This window comes from Rattus norvegicus, chromosome 1 (genome assembly GCF_036323735.1).
Source record: "Rattus norvegicus strain BN/NHsdMcwi chromosome 1, GRCr8, whole genome shotgun sequence".
Classification (NCBI taxonomy): Eukaryota; Metazoa; Chordata; class Mammalia; order Rodentia; family Muridae; genus Rattus; species Rattus norvegicus.
Window position 1 is genome coordinate 177,872,725 of NC_086019.1, and position 15,470 is coordinate 177,888,194.

General features: G+C 40.8%; 2 protein-coding genes and 1 long non-coding RNA gene across 4 annotated transcripts in view; 1 reads left to right on the forward strand and 2 right to left on the reverse strand.

Moving 5' to 3' along the window:
* The window catches only part of Copb1 (COPI coat complex subunit beta 1), a 37,938-nt gene extending 33,974 nt beyond the window's left edge, over positions 1–3,964 (reverse strand). The window contains exon 1 of one of the 2 annotated variants that reach the window (XM_008759660.3): positions 16–3,964. The gene's annotated coding sequence lies outside the window, so the exon portion shown is untranslated. 2 annotated transcript variants of the gene reach the window in all.
* On the forward strand, positions 2,226–15,140 carry LOC134485165 (uncharacterized). The gene is made up of 2 exons (XR_010063136.1): positions 2,226–2,306; positions 14,563–15,140. It is a non-coding gene; the product is annotated as an uncharacterized LOC134485165 (long non-coding RNA).
* Psma1 (proteasome 20S subunit alpha 1) lies at positions 4,114–15,133 on the reverse strand. The gene is given in 10 exon segments (NM_017278.1): positions 4,114–4,464; positions 5,877–5,987; positions 6,567–6,646; positions 8,939–9,068; positions 9,524–9,594; positions 10,340–10,428; positions 12,945–13,048; positions 13,157–13,258; positions 13,545–13,589; positions 15,043–15,133. Coding segments are annotated over 10 exon segments (792 nt in total). The 5' UTR covers positions 15,046–15,133; the 3' UTR covers positions 4,114–4,407.
* Positions 15,141–15,470: the final 330 nt, after the last annotated feature.

A 15,470-nucleotide genomic window follows, 5' to 3' on the forward strand; every position in this document is an offset into this window, starting at 1 on the left:
CGGGGCCCAGGCTGCTACCTGGCTCCGTGGGGGTGGGGGTCGGGAAGGAACCGTAGGACCGTCGACTACCGGTCCAGACAGCCGCTGCCGCGACGGCTCCACTGAGTCCTTGGCTGACGTGGAAGGAGGCGGGGAGGAACTAGGATGCAGCTACAGAGTCTGTACGGAGACCCAGAGAGGACAAGCCTCTTCCGTCCTGCATTGAGCCCTGAAAGTCTGTGCTATCTTCTTCCTCTCTCTGGGTTGGTTTCTGCTGCAGTGTGAGCAAGTAGTTTAGTTTTCCCTGTGAGTGAGGAGCTGACTTAAGCGCTGTGTTCAGTTAGCAGTTCTCCCCAGGAGCTAAAACTTGTACAAAAAATACAGAGGAGTTCAGCAGTCCTTCTTCCTCTCATTTACAAATTGGAAAATTAACCGACTCTTCGGCAGATGATTTCAAATATTTCAATAAGACAACTAGGTTATACGGAAATATACTTGAGCGCTTAACACCCCTGGTGATCCGAATCTGACTTTATTTAGTTGACCTGGAGTTAATGGAGTATCAGAAGTTGTCTGACAACTGTTTCTTTATTCAAAATGGCCTTTTGCTGTCCTTTCAAGAGCGTCCAATATGTTAAAAAAATTATGCGTAAAGGGAGAGAGTCAGCATCAAAGAATTTTTCTTGTCTTCATAGACCTACTAGTTACAGCTATACTTGGACATAGTACATTAGATTTTATTCATTTGTAGTTCCATATCTTATCCCAATGTCGTAGTCAATTATTAATAACAAAATATTTGAAAGCATCAACAGTGTTTTCTCAAGTTGCCTGACTGGTCTTGGAAGGTGGTCTTCGGTTTCTGAGAAGTTGGAATTACAGGTGTGTACCACCTGGATACATACTGTGTATACAAAACCAGCTAACCTCACTTCCGGGACACAGAATACAAATTGTCTTCTCATCTACCTGGAACGCAGCTATTCTGACAATTCCCTTTTCTGGAAACATTGAGTTTAAAGAACAAATCCCCCAGCACTCAAAATACACCAAAGAGGCTACATATTTATTGTACTTAAAAGAGCCACCTCTCTGAATTTTTGATTTTTGATAGTTTCACTGTCCAGGCTGGCCTTCCAACTCTCAATCTACTTCTCTCTTGCCTTAGCCTCCCAAGTGCTGGGATTACAAGCAAGTGCTATTACATCTAGCTTGTGCATTTTAAAAGATGCTTTGAATCTAGGGAATTGTAAGACATGATACTGACAAGCCCTCTAAGAGGTCTTTGCCCAGTTCCTTTGCCTTATGAAGTCTTGCAGGAACTGACATGTCTCCTTATTGAGATTTCACCAGTTTATAGAATCTCATTTATGTACTTGTTTCTAAACAACACATTCAGTTTCGTATGAGGACCAACAGTCGAGACAGTGAACAGTTCCACCACAGAGATCCCTCCTGAGTCCACCAACTGTCACAGCCAGGGGCCCACTTTAACCCCTGCAACTGTCTATCCATTCTAACATATAAATGGAATCATACAATGGAATCGTTGAGATTAGCTTTCTTTATTCAGTACAATTCTCTGAGAATGAGATGCATTCTAGAATGTTCCTTTCTGAACTCAGTTTTTTCTTCACATGGAATCGTTACAAATGCAGTTATTAGTTCTCCAAACTCACTTGACTCACCAAGAAGTGACAGAAAGAAGGGACACCAAACAAGGTGGAGAGATTAGGTTTGGCAACGAGAAAGCTCAGCAGTTTAGGGCCACGGTGGTGTTGACTAACCATATCTATTCCTTATGTTAAACTTCCAGGTTCATGACTGAGTCACTACCAAGACTTAAAAGATAGCATTTCAGACCTGCACCAGACCATGCCACTTGCAACGTGCATGGTTTTACATTTTAAACCAGAGCTTCTCGACTGATATCAAGGTCTTATGTAGCTTCACCGATTCTTATAAAGTGTATTTTGAAGACTTTTTACCCTAGCATGTAACCGCATCATTTTGAATGCTTTCCAAATCACAAATTACTTCAACATAAAAACTTTGTATATCAAGAATTATGAAAGTGTACAAGTTGAGGACTAAGGAGACGTGCTCCAAGTGGCTTAATGGTCAAACACTAAGAGCTTAGAACAGTTCTGACATCTCGTTTTCTTTTAGTCTGTGCCAGCTATTTAGAGCTACATGTGAAGATGTCTGGATTACAGATGACATCTTTGTTACAGGACATGGGGAATCTTACTGTTCAGCTGCCCAGCAGACTAAATGGAGTAACTGAGTGCAGCGGACTACACAGAAAGGGGATAGCATCCAACTCGGTAAGGTCCTTCAAGTGGAAACTTGTATGAGGTACACATCCTTCACTTGTTAGCAGGCAGCCAGACCTTGTCCACTCTGTTCCACTGTCCTTACTCAATTGACCTTGGGTCTCTCACTGAAACTGGATATGGACCAGCAGCCGGCAAGCAGCAGCAAGCCTTTTATCCTGTAGAGCTAGTTTAATTGCACAGCAATTGGCTTTTTCTTTCTCCTACCTTACCACACAAGGTTTCTTTGTGTAGCTCTGGCAGGCCTCAAACTCAGAGATCCACTTGTCCCTGCCTCCCCAGTGCTGGGATTGAAGACATGCACCCCCACAATCAGGGTTAGCAAGTGTTTAATGAAGTCATTTTTTTTCTAGTTCCAAGGTGGGGAGAAATTTTAAAATCAGTGTTTTAAGACTGAAACCACATACATATTGGGGGAAAAAACCTACTAAAACTGTCCTTAGAATTAAGTTCAGTCATTTTTTAAATCTTTGAGTTCAAGCTTGTACTTAGAAAACAGATAAAAAGCACACAATTTTTATCTTTTAACAACAAAGTGAGAAAGGCAGAGGACGAAGCACAAGATACAAATTAGTAACTTTAGTCTTCCGCCCTAGATCACACACTGTAAAAAATAAGGAAATTAGGAAGTTTTAGTGTTTTACATGTACCTGATGCAACTCCATACACAGCCACATGGGACTGCAGCCTGTTTTCAAGCTTAATAGACAGTGCTCTGAGATTATTTCCAGTACACACTGACATCACACGCACACGCACACACGGCCAGAGACTGTTTATAAAGCTGATAGGGTTTTGTGTTTCTTTCATTTTCCCTTCAAGAAGTTATTATAAAAGGATCTCAGCAACTGAGACTTTAAGTTTTAAAAAATTTGTTTTAAAGATCATGAATTTTGAATTTATGTGACACAAATTCTCTAACCATAATATTTCTCCAAAGGGATTCTCTAAAATAGGGTTAAGTGAATTGCCTAAAGCCAAAAGCAGCTGACTAGAATTAGGTGTAAAATCTGGGTTACTATCCATAAAGAAAGAACTCTCTAGAAAGGGTGTTACACTGGGAAAATTCCTCCAGGCTTCAACACAATAAAAATTTGACTCTAAAAAGAACTTTCTTTAATTTCATTTTTCATGGCTTAAGAACTGTTTTGCTATACCCAAGTACATGGCTCAGGAAAACAGATGGCAATCTCCCAACTTGGAGTAGGGTAAAAAGGTTTGAGATTAAAATGTCTCTTCTGTTAATTTTGCTGAGTTTTTCATAGGCCAGGGTCATAACTGTTATCTGTGGATGCAAAACTGCTCATTTTAATAACAAGCTGGGGGGGGGGTGTCGTAGAGTAACTGAACCCAAGGGTGAGCACTGATTAGGCACAGACCACAACCTCGGATGCGGCTCCAGCCCAACGTCACCACTTGTGTTTGCAGGTGGTGAGGTTTTACTGCTTACACAAGGCCTCATGCTCCCAGGCTGGCTTCAAACATTGTCTGAAGCAGAGCATGGCCGTAACTCCTGATCCTCCTGCCTCAACTGGGATTAAGGCCTGTACCCCCAAGCCTGGCTTGCTGTCTTCAGAATAAATCCCAGGTATGCATTGTGGAATTTGTATTCTGAGACCATCTGCATGAATTTGCAAAATAGCCAGTCCACGCAAGCAAATGAAATTGTTTAAAGTTGTGTTGTTAAGAGGCATTTTTCTGTATCACTAAAAAAATATAACTGACAGATATGACAAGTGACCATTGTAATATTAGCTTCCATCTACAGTCGAAACTACTTAAAAACAAAAACTTGACACAGGTGGTGAAACAATTTTATTTCACAGTTGTCTTTAAAACTGCAAAGACACTTATTTTCTTCATATAAAAACATTGATATAGATACCTATACGTCCTAGAAAATGATTATGTAGACCCTTTCAAAGAAAATGCACCCCATTATATGGTTTCTGTGAAGCTGCTTAGAGAAAACTCACATTTAGACTGATTTCTAAAACATACCACCCAATACATTACAGCTGTTGGTTTAAAATACAGATTATTGTCACCAGTGTATGCCCCTGCATCCTCATGTCCTCATAACCTTTATCACTTAATGTTCCATTGGTTCATCAGCTTTTTCTGCAGGTTCATCAGCAGCCTGTGAAGGCTTTAAAAAAGAAGAATTGAAAAGTGAGCATTTAACATATACCACTAAATCACAAGTATTACAATATAAAAAAAATCAGTAAGAAGGTTGAAGATTTTGCAGATATTTAATTTTAGTACAATAGTCTGTTAATTTTTTTGAATAAAACTTTGTATATAATTTCAGTTCTGCCAACTTAAAGATAATTCCACTGTTTATCATTTGTCTTCTTAAGAATTAAGCTTATGTTTCACTGCGTGCTTAAAACACAGCCAGCACCTTTTAGACTTCCTTCTGTTCAACCAACAAACAGAAAAAAAAATAACAGCAGCTGCGTGGAACTCCAAGCATCCTTTCTAAATGCTAGTTCTTGCTAACATCTAAAATGCAAATCTCTTCCTTCAAACAGCACCAATAGCATCTTCGCCAATTTGAGAAAAACTCAAGCTGGAAAAAACTCTACCACCACCACCACCCCTTTTTTTGAGAAAGTGTGTTACTATGCTAGGATTAAAATCTGTAGATGAGCCTATAAAAAAATTCCTGTACCACTTTTTATGTTCCACAACCACAAAATCTACATCCATTAACAGCAAATGTGAGCTGTGTGTGGCGTGTATGTCTGTAATTTTACCTGCTTAGAGGAAAGACAGGATTGAGGGGAAAAATTAAACACATATTGCCAGGAAAGATTCATAACCCTAGACTTAACCACTTTTATTTTCAGGTTGTGTTTTGTTTGAAATCAGTATTTCTTAATGCTTTTTGTCACTATTTATGGTCCAAAGCTAGCTCTCAACATGTATTCTCTTCTACAGTATTCTCAGAAGAATCTAGGCTGGTCCTGTCACTCACTTTAACCTAAAAATGTGCTAAAGTGAGGCTGTATCAGTCCTGAGCGCTAGCCTTAAGAATGGCTGGCAGGCTTCACTTTTGAGGTTTTGGAAGCTCTGACGAGCCACTTTGTGAAGGGGTCCTGAGAGTACACAGACAGAAGCCTAGTCATTCTAGCGGTCTGCAGCCTCACAGCCTTCTAGCTGGTTCTCTGAGATACCTAGAGAGTGGGTGGGTAAGGAATGAAGTCATCTTGGTTGCTCTGTCCCTGCTTCAGTCAGACTGCAGCATTTGCGAGGCCCCAGGTTAGAGCAGCAGCATAGCCACAACAGAGCTCTAAGAAATGTGATCTAAATCTGTAAATTCTGGGGTCTCCTTAGTAATATAGTAATAGGCAACCAAACCCTTCTCCCTTCTTGTGTTTCTGGAGATCACTACCCTTCAATATTTTACTTCAGTCAGTGCTTTAATCGTTGTTTCAATTATGGACCCATCTCAAAAATAAAAGACAAAAGCAATGAATTTACATGGTTGTGACAGGAATAGCAGTTTACAGCAAAGCTGAAGCCTCATGCTATGATTAGAAACATGCAACATACCTGTGCTTTTCTCTGTGGTCTTTCTTCAAGACCATCCAGGAATGGAGACACATCATCATCATCATAGATAGTAAATTCCAAGTCTTTACCAACAATCCCAATGGAAACATTCTGATGGGGGGTAGAGGGAAATTTATATATATATAAATATATATATGATAAAATACTGGTCAGAAAGTAGAAAAAAATGTATATAGCACTTAAATTCAAAGTTTTAAAAACTGTAGGTAGGAGTGAAAAGAGGCAGGAAACCATGGCTCTTTCAATTAGAGACTCAAAGATCCATGTCACTTAGTAATAAAGTCTTTCCCTAAGGCAGGGGCTCTCACTTTCCTAATGCTGTGACCCTATAATACAGTTCTTCATGCTTAGTGGTCCCCAACCATGAAATCATTTTCATTGCTTCTTCATAACTGTACTAATGATACTGTTATGAATCATTAATGTAAATATCTGACAAAATATGAATACCTACTGTAAACAAAACATAAGATGGAAGGAATTTTACTGCTATATAACCTCCCACCCCAATTTAAACATGACATCTCAAAAACAGATAATTTGGTGACTGGAAAGGAAATAACGAACCAAGGAAGCCCAATTAAAATAACATAAGGACATGCTATTTTATTACTTGTGATTGAGGATTAAACTATACTGTTAATACCTACAGTTGGAACCTTGAGTTACCTTTGTGGTCAGGTCCTGTTCTGCAGGGAGTGTTTCTCTTAAGGCGCGAAGACCATGCTTAACCAGTTCATCCAAATTGCCTGTATGCAATAAATTAAAAATAATTTCTTAATTTCACCATCATTTAAGGCTTCTTTTAATTATCAAGTCTGGAATTATGTAGTCTGGAATTGTGGCTTGAATGACATACTACATAGACTAAAACAGCCCAAAGTGTAGTGTTAGCATCTAATCTAATCTAATATCAACCGACATCAGTGACTACTTGATGACTTTTATTAATAAATATGATCTGTCTTTCACCAGATTAAATAAAAGTCCTGGTCACAAATGCCATTCCAATTTTATAGAATGCAGGCTTTTTATTTTCATTAATAATGGGCCTTCAACTCTTTCTATGTGGTCAGTATTACCTGGATACCAAAGTCATCCCAGACAATTACAGACCAATCTTCCCTGTGAATAAAGACACACAAGTAAGTGGCTCAGATCTATTACCTTAGCACTGGGAGGGGCGGGATTGGAGTGGAGATTATGAGTGGTTTGAGCTACACAGGGAAGTCCAAGTCTATCTCAACAACACAGTGAGTCCTCATCTTAACCAAAATAAAGCTACTACCACCATTTCTACCACCACCACCAGAACCCAGCAACAAGGAAAAAGGCTGTACATAGTATCCTAGTGTGGTTTTCTCAGGAATGTAAAGATGGCTAACATCTGAAAAGTCAACCAGTGTAACACAATACATTAATAGACGAAGAGGAAAAACATATGACCGTTTGAATCAGATAGAGCATGCATGTGATAAACTCACGACTTCTACCGAAACATTTATTCCTCTTACAGTTAACATCATACTTAATGACTGGCTGCTTTCCCCTCAGTATCAGGAATAAAACAAGGACATATGCCCCCATCACTTCCACTTGTCATTAAACTGACAGCCAAAGCATTCAATAAAAACAAAATGTGCCTATCTGGGAAGCAAGAAAGAAAGAGCACACATGAAGACTTGGAAGTGAGAAGTAACATGTGGCATGATCTCAGATCTAAGGAATCCACTAGACTGGAATTAATAAAGTGTTCTTAGGATTGCAAGACATACTATCAATATATAAATATCAATTTCTTACAATGAGCAATCTGCAGGTGATATTGAGAAAATGCTTAAAACATTATGAAAATAAAATAAAGTATGAAAAAATTAAACAAGAAGCACAAGACTTATAAACTAAAAATTACAAAATACCACTGAAAGACTTAAGCAAAGGTAACAAGTAACAAAAGTCTATGTCCAGATGTTGCCTAACTTATGGTGGGGCTACCCAGAGTAAAAGGCCAATGTTAAGTAAAATGTGCACTCAACACACCTTGCCTACCACATGTTTCAGCAGAGCGATATGTGCTTGTGTGGTTGGCTAAGACTCATGACTCACTGCTGCTGCCCTGTATTAGGATAGACGATCTCAACATAAGTGGCTAACCCAGGAGGAGATAAAAATTTAAATTCAGGAGTTCATTTCCTTTGCAGTGTATTTTGGCACTGCCATCTGTATTACAACAGTGGAACTATTCCCTAAACACTCTACAGATTCCAACAATCCTTAACTTTAACCTTGAGTTTCTAGTAAAGCTCCTTGGATGAAAGCATCACTCAGCTGCCATGACACTCATGAGAAGGGTAGGAGCACAGAGAAGCCTGCAGGTTCCTGTTTCCTTCTGTGACCAAGCCACAGACCCTTCTAGCACAGTAAGTCTTAGTGAGGTATGACTACAAGCTGAGTCCTCGAAACTGCCAATGTGTGGGTGATCTTGGGAACTCTCAGTTCTTTCGAAGAATACTATACTGCCACAGTATAGTGATATTATGAAATCCAGACAAAAAATCTTGAGAAAAAAAAAAAAAAGGCCTGATATTAACCCTTCTTCTAATGCAAAGCCAAGTGCTTGCAAACCAGTTCATCATCATACACCCTTCCCCTCTTTGCCCACGGCTATACTGCTTTCACTTATTTCTGGGCCACTTTACGCAGAAATTCTATGGGGCCTAAAGTAGAAACAGACTTACAAACAATAAGTTGTAAACAGAACTTACAATAGCAACTAGTAAAATGGGTTTCAACTCTGACTGGGGCCTACTTCAGTCTAACTATGTCAAGACCTTTCAAGGTTGGAGTCATATTTATATTCTGATAAAGTCCTCCTGGTAGCTAGAAGTAAAAGTTAGCATGTGTTAAAACACATGACACTTTATGAACTTAAGATTTTTAAAGACTAAAGACTACTAGTTTTCCTCACTTAGGGTATATTTGCTAACTATATAAAGACTAGAAGAGGCAAAACAAAATAAAGTAGGCCAAATTGCACTTACACTGCATAAATTCAGACATGTGTCTCTCCAGGTAAGTGCGAGCTGACTGGGAACGGGCTCCGATGGACATAGCTCTGCAGTCAAAATAGTTAGCAGATGGGCAGGTTTGGAAAACGTGAGGGCCCATGTCCTGTAAACAAAACACATTCCGTAACTCCTGAGTCTGAACAGACTGGACAGGATAAAGACTCTAGGCTTAAAGCATTGTTAGGATAGAACTATGATGACTTCATTACAAATCTGAAGTCAGAAACCCACTTGCCCCTGCCTCCCCCAGGGTTGGACTAAAGGCATGCAACACCATGCCCAGCTCCGGCCATGTTTAAAGGAAAAGGGCAAACTCACTGACAGTGACTGGCACCACCTCACAGGCTTTGTCCTGGGTTAACTACAGGCGGACACAGCTGAACATGAGCATTTGTCTCCCCTGCGTTCTAACTGTAATGCAGTGTGACTGGTCATCTCAGGACCCAGCAGGACAAGCTCGTCTCCTCAAACCCTACGTCTGAATAAACCCTTCTTCTCTAGGTGGTTTGTGTCAGGTACTTTGGCCCAGAGGCAGAAAGCAGATAATACAAAACTCACATCATAACCAGCAATGAGCAGCCCAACACCATACGGTCTCCGGCCATATCGCTGTGTTGGTATCTGGGTCTCTGCATCTAGTTAAGGAGCCTGTTTCAACATGTAATAAATTTAAAAAAAAAAACCTCCTAGCTTTCTCTTTCATTTTTCCGACATAGTGTCTCATTATGTAGCCCTGACTGTCCTGGAACTCGTAGATCAGGCTGGCCTTGAACTGAGAGATCTACTTGGTTATCTCCCAAGTGCTGGAACTTAAAGGTGCATGCCACCAACCCCTGGGGACTTCGAGCTTAATTGTTTCATAATTTTCTACAAGAAAGTAACACAAGAGTATTCCTTTGGCCTACTATACCGAGTTTGAATTTTCACCAAAGCCAAGAACGAACCCTAACAAAATAATTTCTTCCTATATAGGGATTTATTTTGAATATAAGGGGCAAGAACTTGAGGGGGTGGGTAACCAAAACCATTCAGAAACTTTACTCTCTAAAAATGATAATCGAATAGTTTCCTTAAATTGGGCTATTGTATTTTGGAAATATCAACTGTTTATAGAGGCTTGTGAAAGAGTAATCCAATTCCTCAACCTTTACAATCTGATATGTTTATATATATTTTTCCCCATCTTTATTAAATTGGGTATTTCTTATTTACATTTCAACTGTTATTACCTTTCCCGGTTTCCAGGCAAACATCCCCCTAACCCCTCCCCTTCCCCTCTGATATGTTTATATTATCATATTCCAAATAACTAAGCAAACACTAAGTAACCCAAACTTCACAGTTTACATTTAGGACTATCAACATAAAGGATACTGCTTCCAATTAGAGACACAAGGCGAGATACGGGAAGTGGTCTGTCAAATACAAATCTGGAATCCAAACACTCCTGGCGCATAAAGTTACTAAAAACAAAAACAATCAATCAGTTCATATTACAGAGAATAAATACAATATAAACATTTAAACAAAGCAGGTTGATTCCATCTTGTTTTCCTGCAAGCATTTAAAAGAGTACATCCATAAAAATTAGGAAGGTAAGCTATGTCGATTCCTTTTTGTGCGTGAACTAAACTCTGGGACCATATGAAGTTTTAAAAATAAATGACCAGGTGAGGCAAGGCATCACAGCCCTATAATTGAGCACCTGGAAAGTGAAGGCAAGAAGGCCAGCCTCCTAATATAAAATGCTTAGTAAGTTAGTATCTGAATGATATTGCTATTACTCTGTACAAAATCCTGGACTCAGTATTCACAGACCAGTGGAAGCCAGAAAAGCACCTTCTCTTTTCTTGTCTTTTCCACTGTCAGCAACCACATGCCTTAACTTAATTTTAGGCTTCATACCAGAAAAAAAGAGAAGTTTTGTTTTTTTCTTGAAAGCAGGCATAAGTGCCACCTAGAGGCAATATAAGCCATTTGACATATCTCACTGATAACCCTAACCAGATCCCAGCCAGGTAAACAGCAAGGAGAGGAAAGCTGTGCCCATCAAAGGGGGAATCAGAAGCAGCTGTGCTCCTTTGCTGCACATCGGCTTCCCAGTATGTGCACGTCACATCTGATGACCAAGTTTTATTTGGGGAGTGTTTTTGTAGTGTGAAAGTCAAACCCCAGGTCTCTAATAAGATAGACAAGCCCCTTGATCTCCTAGCCCTCATCAAATGTTGATTAGCTGTCCAGTATTTTATAGCCAATTCTCCAAGGCTTTTTAAAATTATACTATTTAACATGGTAAGTGCCAATTACATGTGGGTCTAAGGTCTTGAAAAGTAGCTAACTAAAATGTATTTTCTTCTTTTGTTTTTTTTTTTTTGAAACAGACTTCTCTTTGTGTAGTCCTGGGTGTCCTGGAACTCGCTCTGTAGACCAGGATGGCCTGGAACTTTCAGAGATTCATTTCTCTCTGCCTCTCAAGTGCTGGGGTTAAAGGCACGTGCCACCAACCACCAGGCTAAAAGTATTTTAAGCACAAAACACACATCAAACTTGAGAAGACAACACCAGAACCACACACAACACCTTGCTGATGAGGTTTTCATACTAACTGAATGTTGGCAAGATACTGTTTTACACACCTGAGCTAAGCAGCAGGTTTGACTGTGTACTACACTTTACACTTTGAGAGCAGAAACACAGAGTATCACTCTACCACTGACTTAAGAGGCCAGCTGCATAATTTGAAAACGTTAACAATCAGCAGCTTGGTCCTCAGTTTTACCTGGGTTTTTCCTAATAAAACCATGATGAACTAAAGAGATTAGCTCTGGCCACTTTCAGTTCTCTCCCTCTTTCTGAACGCTGTGTTAAGTGTTTTGCACGACGACGTCAGGTTACTTACTCAGATACTAAGTGATGAAGTGAGAATTAAACTGTTACGACCCCAAAGTCCTACCATTTGACTTATGTGCTATTTCTCACCAAGAATTATCTACTGTTGTAGGACAGTTACAAAAACTTACCTATCACTCTCTATTTCCCACCTTGTTTTAGAAATAAAATAGGTTTTAAGTTCCCGGAAGACAAGCTCTATAACTGAGTTTATACCATTATATGCTACTAAACTTTGCAAACACAAATGTATAATAAATATTACATTGTGAAGAAAACTAGAATGGTTTAGGTCATTCTACAACAGAAGAGTATCCAGCTCTTAGGCATAAAAGGCTTGAAACAATATACATGTCAACAAGTATCACATCTAGGGACTTTCAAAACCATTAGGTTTAATAGCACTGTAACAATTAGGAAATATGGGGGCTGGAGAGATGGCTCAGTGGTTAGGAGCACTGACTGCTCTTCCAGAGGTCCTGAGTTCAACCAGCAACCACATGGTGGCTCACAACCACCTGTAATGAACCGATGCCCTCTTCTGGTATGTTTGAGGACAGTGAAGCTGTATTCATATGCATAAAATAAATAAAATCTTAAAAAAAAAAAAAGGAAATATGGGGTTGGGGATTTAGCTCAGTGGTAGAGCGCTTGCCTAGGAAGCGCAAGGCCCTGGGTCCTGGGTTCTGTCCCCAGCTCCGAAAAAAAAAAAAAAAAAGGAAATAGAAATACTTAGTTACACACCCAAGCCCACTAAGGTATTTACAATATTACAAATTTTAATATTCTGGGGGCTAGAGAGATAGCTTAACTGTCTCAGAGGTTCCTGAGGTCCCAGGTTCAATTCCAGTATCCACATGGAAGCTCATAATCTTCTGTTACCCCAATACCAGGGGAGTCTAAGGTCTGAAGAAACCAGACACACACTAGTGCAGACATACATACATGAAGATAAAACACCCACACAAATAAACAATTAAAAAGTATAATATTCTGGGAGATGACTTCCTATATCTTATCTAGGTATTTTTTAATAAAATAGTCTATTAAAAACGAAAAGCGATGCTTAATTTTTCATAATCATACATACCATAACAGTCTGGCATCAGCAGTTAGACCCGCAATTGAGATACCAATATGGTTGTCAACGTGGAGAATTTTCTTCTGGTGAGCGGCAAGCTCTGACTGTGCTCTCTAAATAGACACAGCATTTTAGTTTGGAGGTTGATTATTTATCAGTGAAATTTACATTTGATAGCTCTGGCTCCTGAGGGAGGAAGATAGGGTCATCATGTCACTCACCTTCAGCGCGACCAGCACTGCATGTGTCTTCGACTTCAGGCCGACTGTCGCTGAGCCTTGCTTTACAGCTTCCATTGCATATTCGATTTGATGAATCCTGCCCTAAAGACAAAATAATATTTTTCACTTTTTGAAACCAATAAACTAATTTTAATTCTAACTTTAAGCTTGTAGCCCATAAGCTCACAAGCTTTGTTTCCTTTTTTAAAATAGGGTTCCACTAAGTTGCTCAAACTGCCCACCAACTCCATGATCCTATGGCTCTGGCCTCCTGACCAATTAAAAGATTACAATGTGAACCTCCAAGCCCAGTTTATGATCTCACAGGTTTCTGACCCTACTCCAGCCATGAAAAGTCACTTCATTAATAGGTCATAAAACATTTTACCTGAGGGCTCCAAACAGTGACATCGTTGTCATACTGGTTGCGAAACTGAAAGTGGAAGAAAGATTAATATGAGAACATTACAATTTTCAAATTTTAACAATAAGACATGTGTTTCAATTGTTGAAGCCTCTCTGCTAGTGCAGCTTTCCTGAGACACTATTAGAGTGCTCAGTTTGCAATGCAATTCTACCTTAATCATGTACAGGCTGTCGGGATGAATGGACTAGGGTCTTCCTACCTTCATATTCTGCCATTCTCCATAGCACTTCCCTCGGGCAGTCAAGTGCTAAAGAATGCACACTTTGCTCATACTACTCTCTTACACAGGGCTCTAATAATTTGGCAAAGGGCTTTTCTTTAAGTCGACTTAAATGTCTATCTCTTGAAGGTTTCTTCTTTTTTCCGAAAATTCTCAGCACAATTTTCCAGCAGAGCTAAAGTCTCATGCAGCCCAGTTTGGCCTTCATTTGCTATATACCTGGGAGAATGATCCTGAAGTCCTGCTTCAGCCTCCCAAGTGCTCAGATCACAGGTGTCTGCCATCATGCTCAACTATATATATTTTTCCCCCTTCTCTCTCTTTCCGACTCGGATTCTACACTCTGGCTGTCCTGGAACTCACTGTGAGTTAGGCTAGCCTCAAACTCACGAATTCTACCTGTCTCTGCCTCCTGAGTGCTGGGATTAAACTCAAGCACCACAACACCCGGTCTTTTACATACCTTTTTATCTTTATAGTATGATTAAAGTTACGTTTGGCTTAGCTTTGAGCTTTCTTCCTGTACTTTACCACTGGATGAACAAACACACGAATTCTCAGTAAAAAGGTGGCCACAAATAGCTACCGTGGCAGAACCACTATAGCTATAATGTCATTACTAAAGCAAGTTTGTCGGCCCTTGGGAGTATAATATTCATGAGGGTAAAAAGACCAAGAGTTTGCATGGCAGACTCGACAGAAGCAGCCCAGGGCCCTACGTTGTAAACCTGATTCTATCACTTTCTCTTTCATCTCTAGGTAACAAAACAAAATGATTGTATGGAGCCTTTCCCTACGGCACTCTAATGAGACGGATAAAGCCAAATACACCCACAAGGAAGATGAACTTGGTCTGAAGACCTGACTGCAGGCTCTGGTCTGCACTGACGATGCCAGATGCACCCTTTCACCCCTATAGTCTCTCTCCTATGCAGATCACGAAGGACCATACAGCATCTTGGAATAGGCCACTTAAGTAAATTGGGAGGGAAGGACGACTGGCTGGCCGAGAAAGAAGCGCCTGGACCCCATGCAAAGTGGAGAAGCTGCGCGATAGGCCGCCTAGGTTACTGATCGCTTCCCGCCGGCCAGGCCGCAGATGCTGAATCACTGCAGGAGCATGTCCGTGAGGTAAGCTCCCTCTCCCACCGCCCCGCGCCTCAGGGAACAGAGGCCGATCCCCGACCAGGTCAGCTGACCTCAGCCCCAAACCCTCCGAGGACTCGGGGCTCAACACACCATAGCTCCGGCGAGGTTACAACCAGACACAGCAGCGGACACAGGAACACGGCCTCAACTACGGTTCGGTGATCGTCAAAGAAGGCTGCGGAGTCTTCACGGCGCCGACGCAGGAAGTGCAGTCTATCCCAGAGCCACGGATCAGCGTTTAACGCTTCCCCGCCCTCCAGCTCTGGGTGGGCGGGGCCTGCGAAAGCAGATAAAATGGGATTGGTGGGAAACCCGGGAATGCCTGTGCGCAGAGAGGGTTGGGGGCGTGGTTCCATGTCAAGCGCTGTGTTTCCGTGTTTCCCCCCTCCCCCCCCAGTGGATTGCAGATTCCCGCCAACTCTCGGTCCACTCCACTGAACATCGCCCCCAGCTAGGGATGGTGTGGCGGACCCGCATAGATTTCATCACAGTGCCCAGAGGTTTGGGAAGCAGCACGA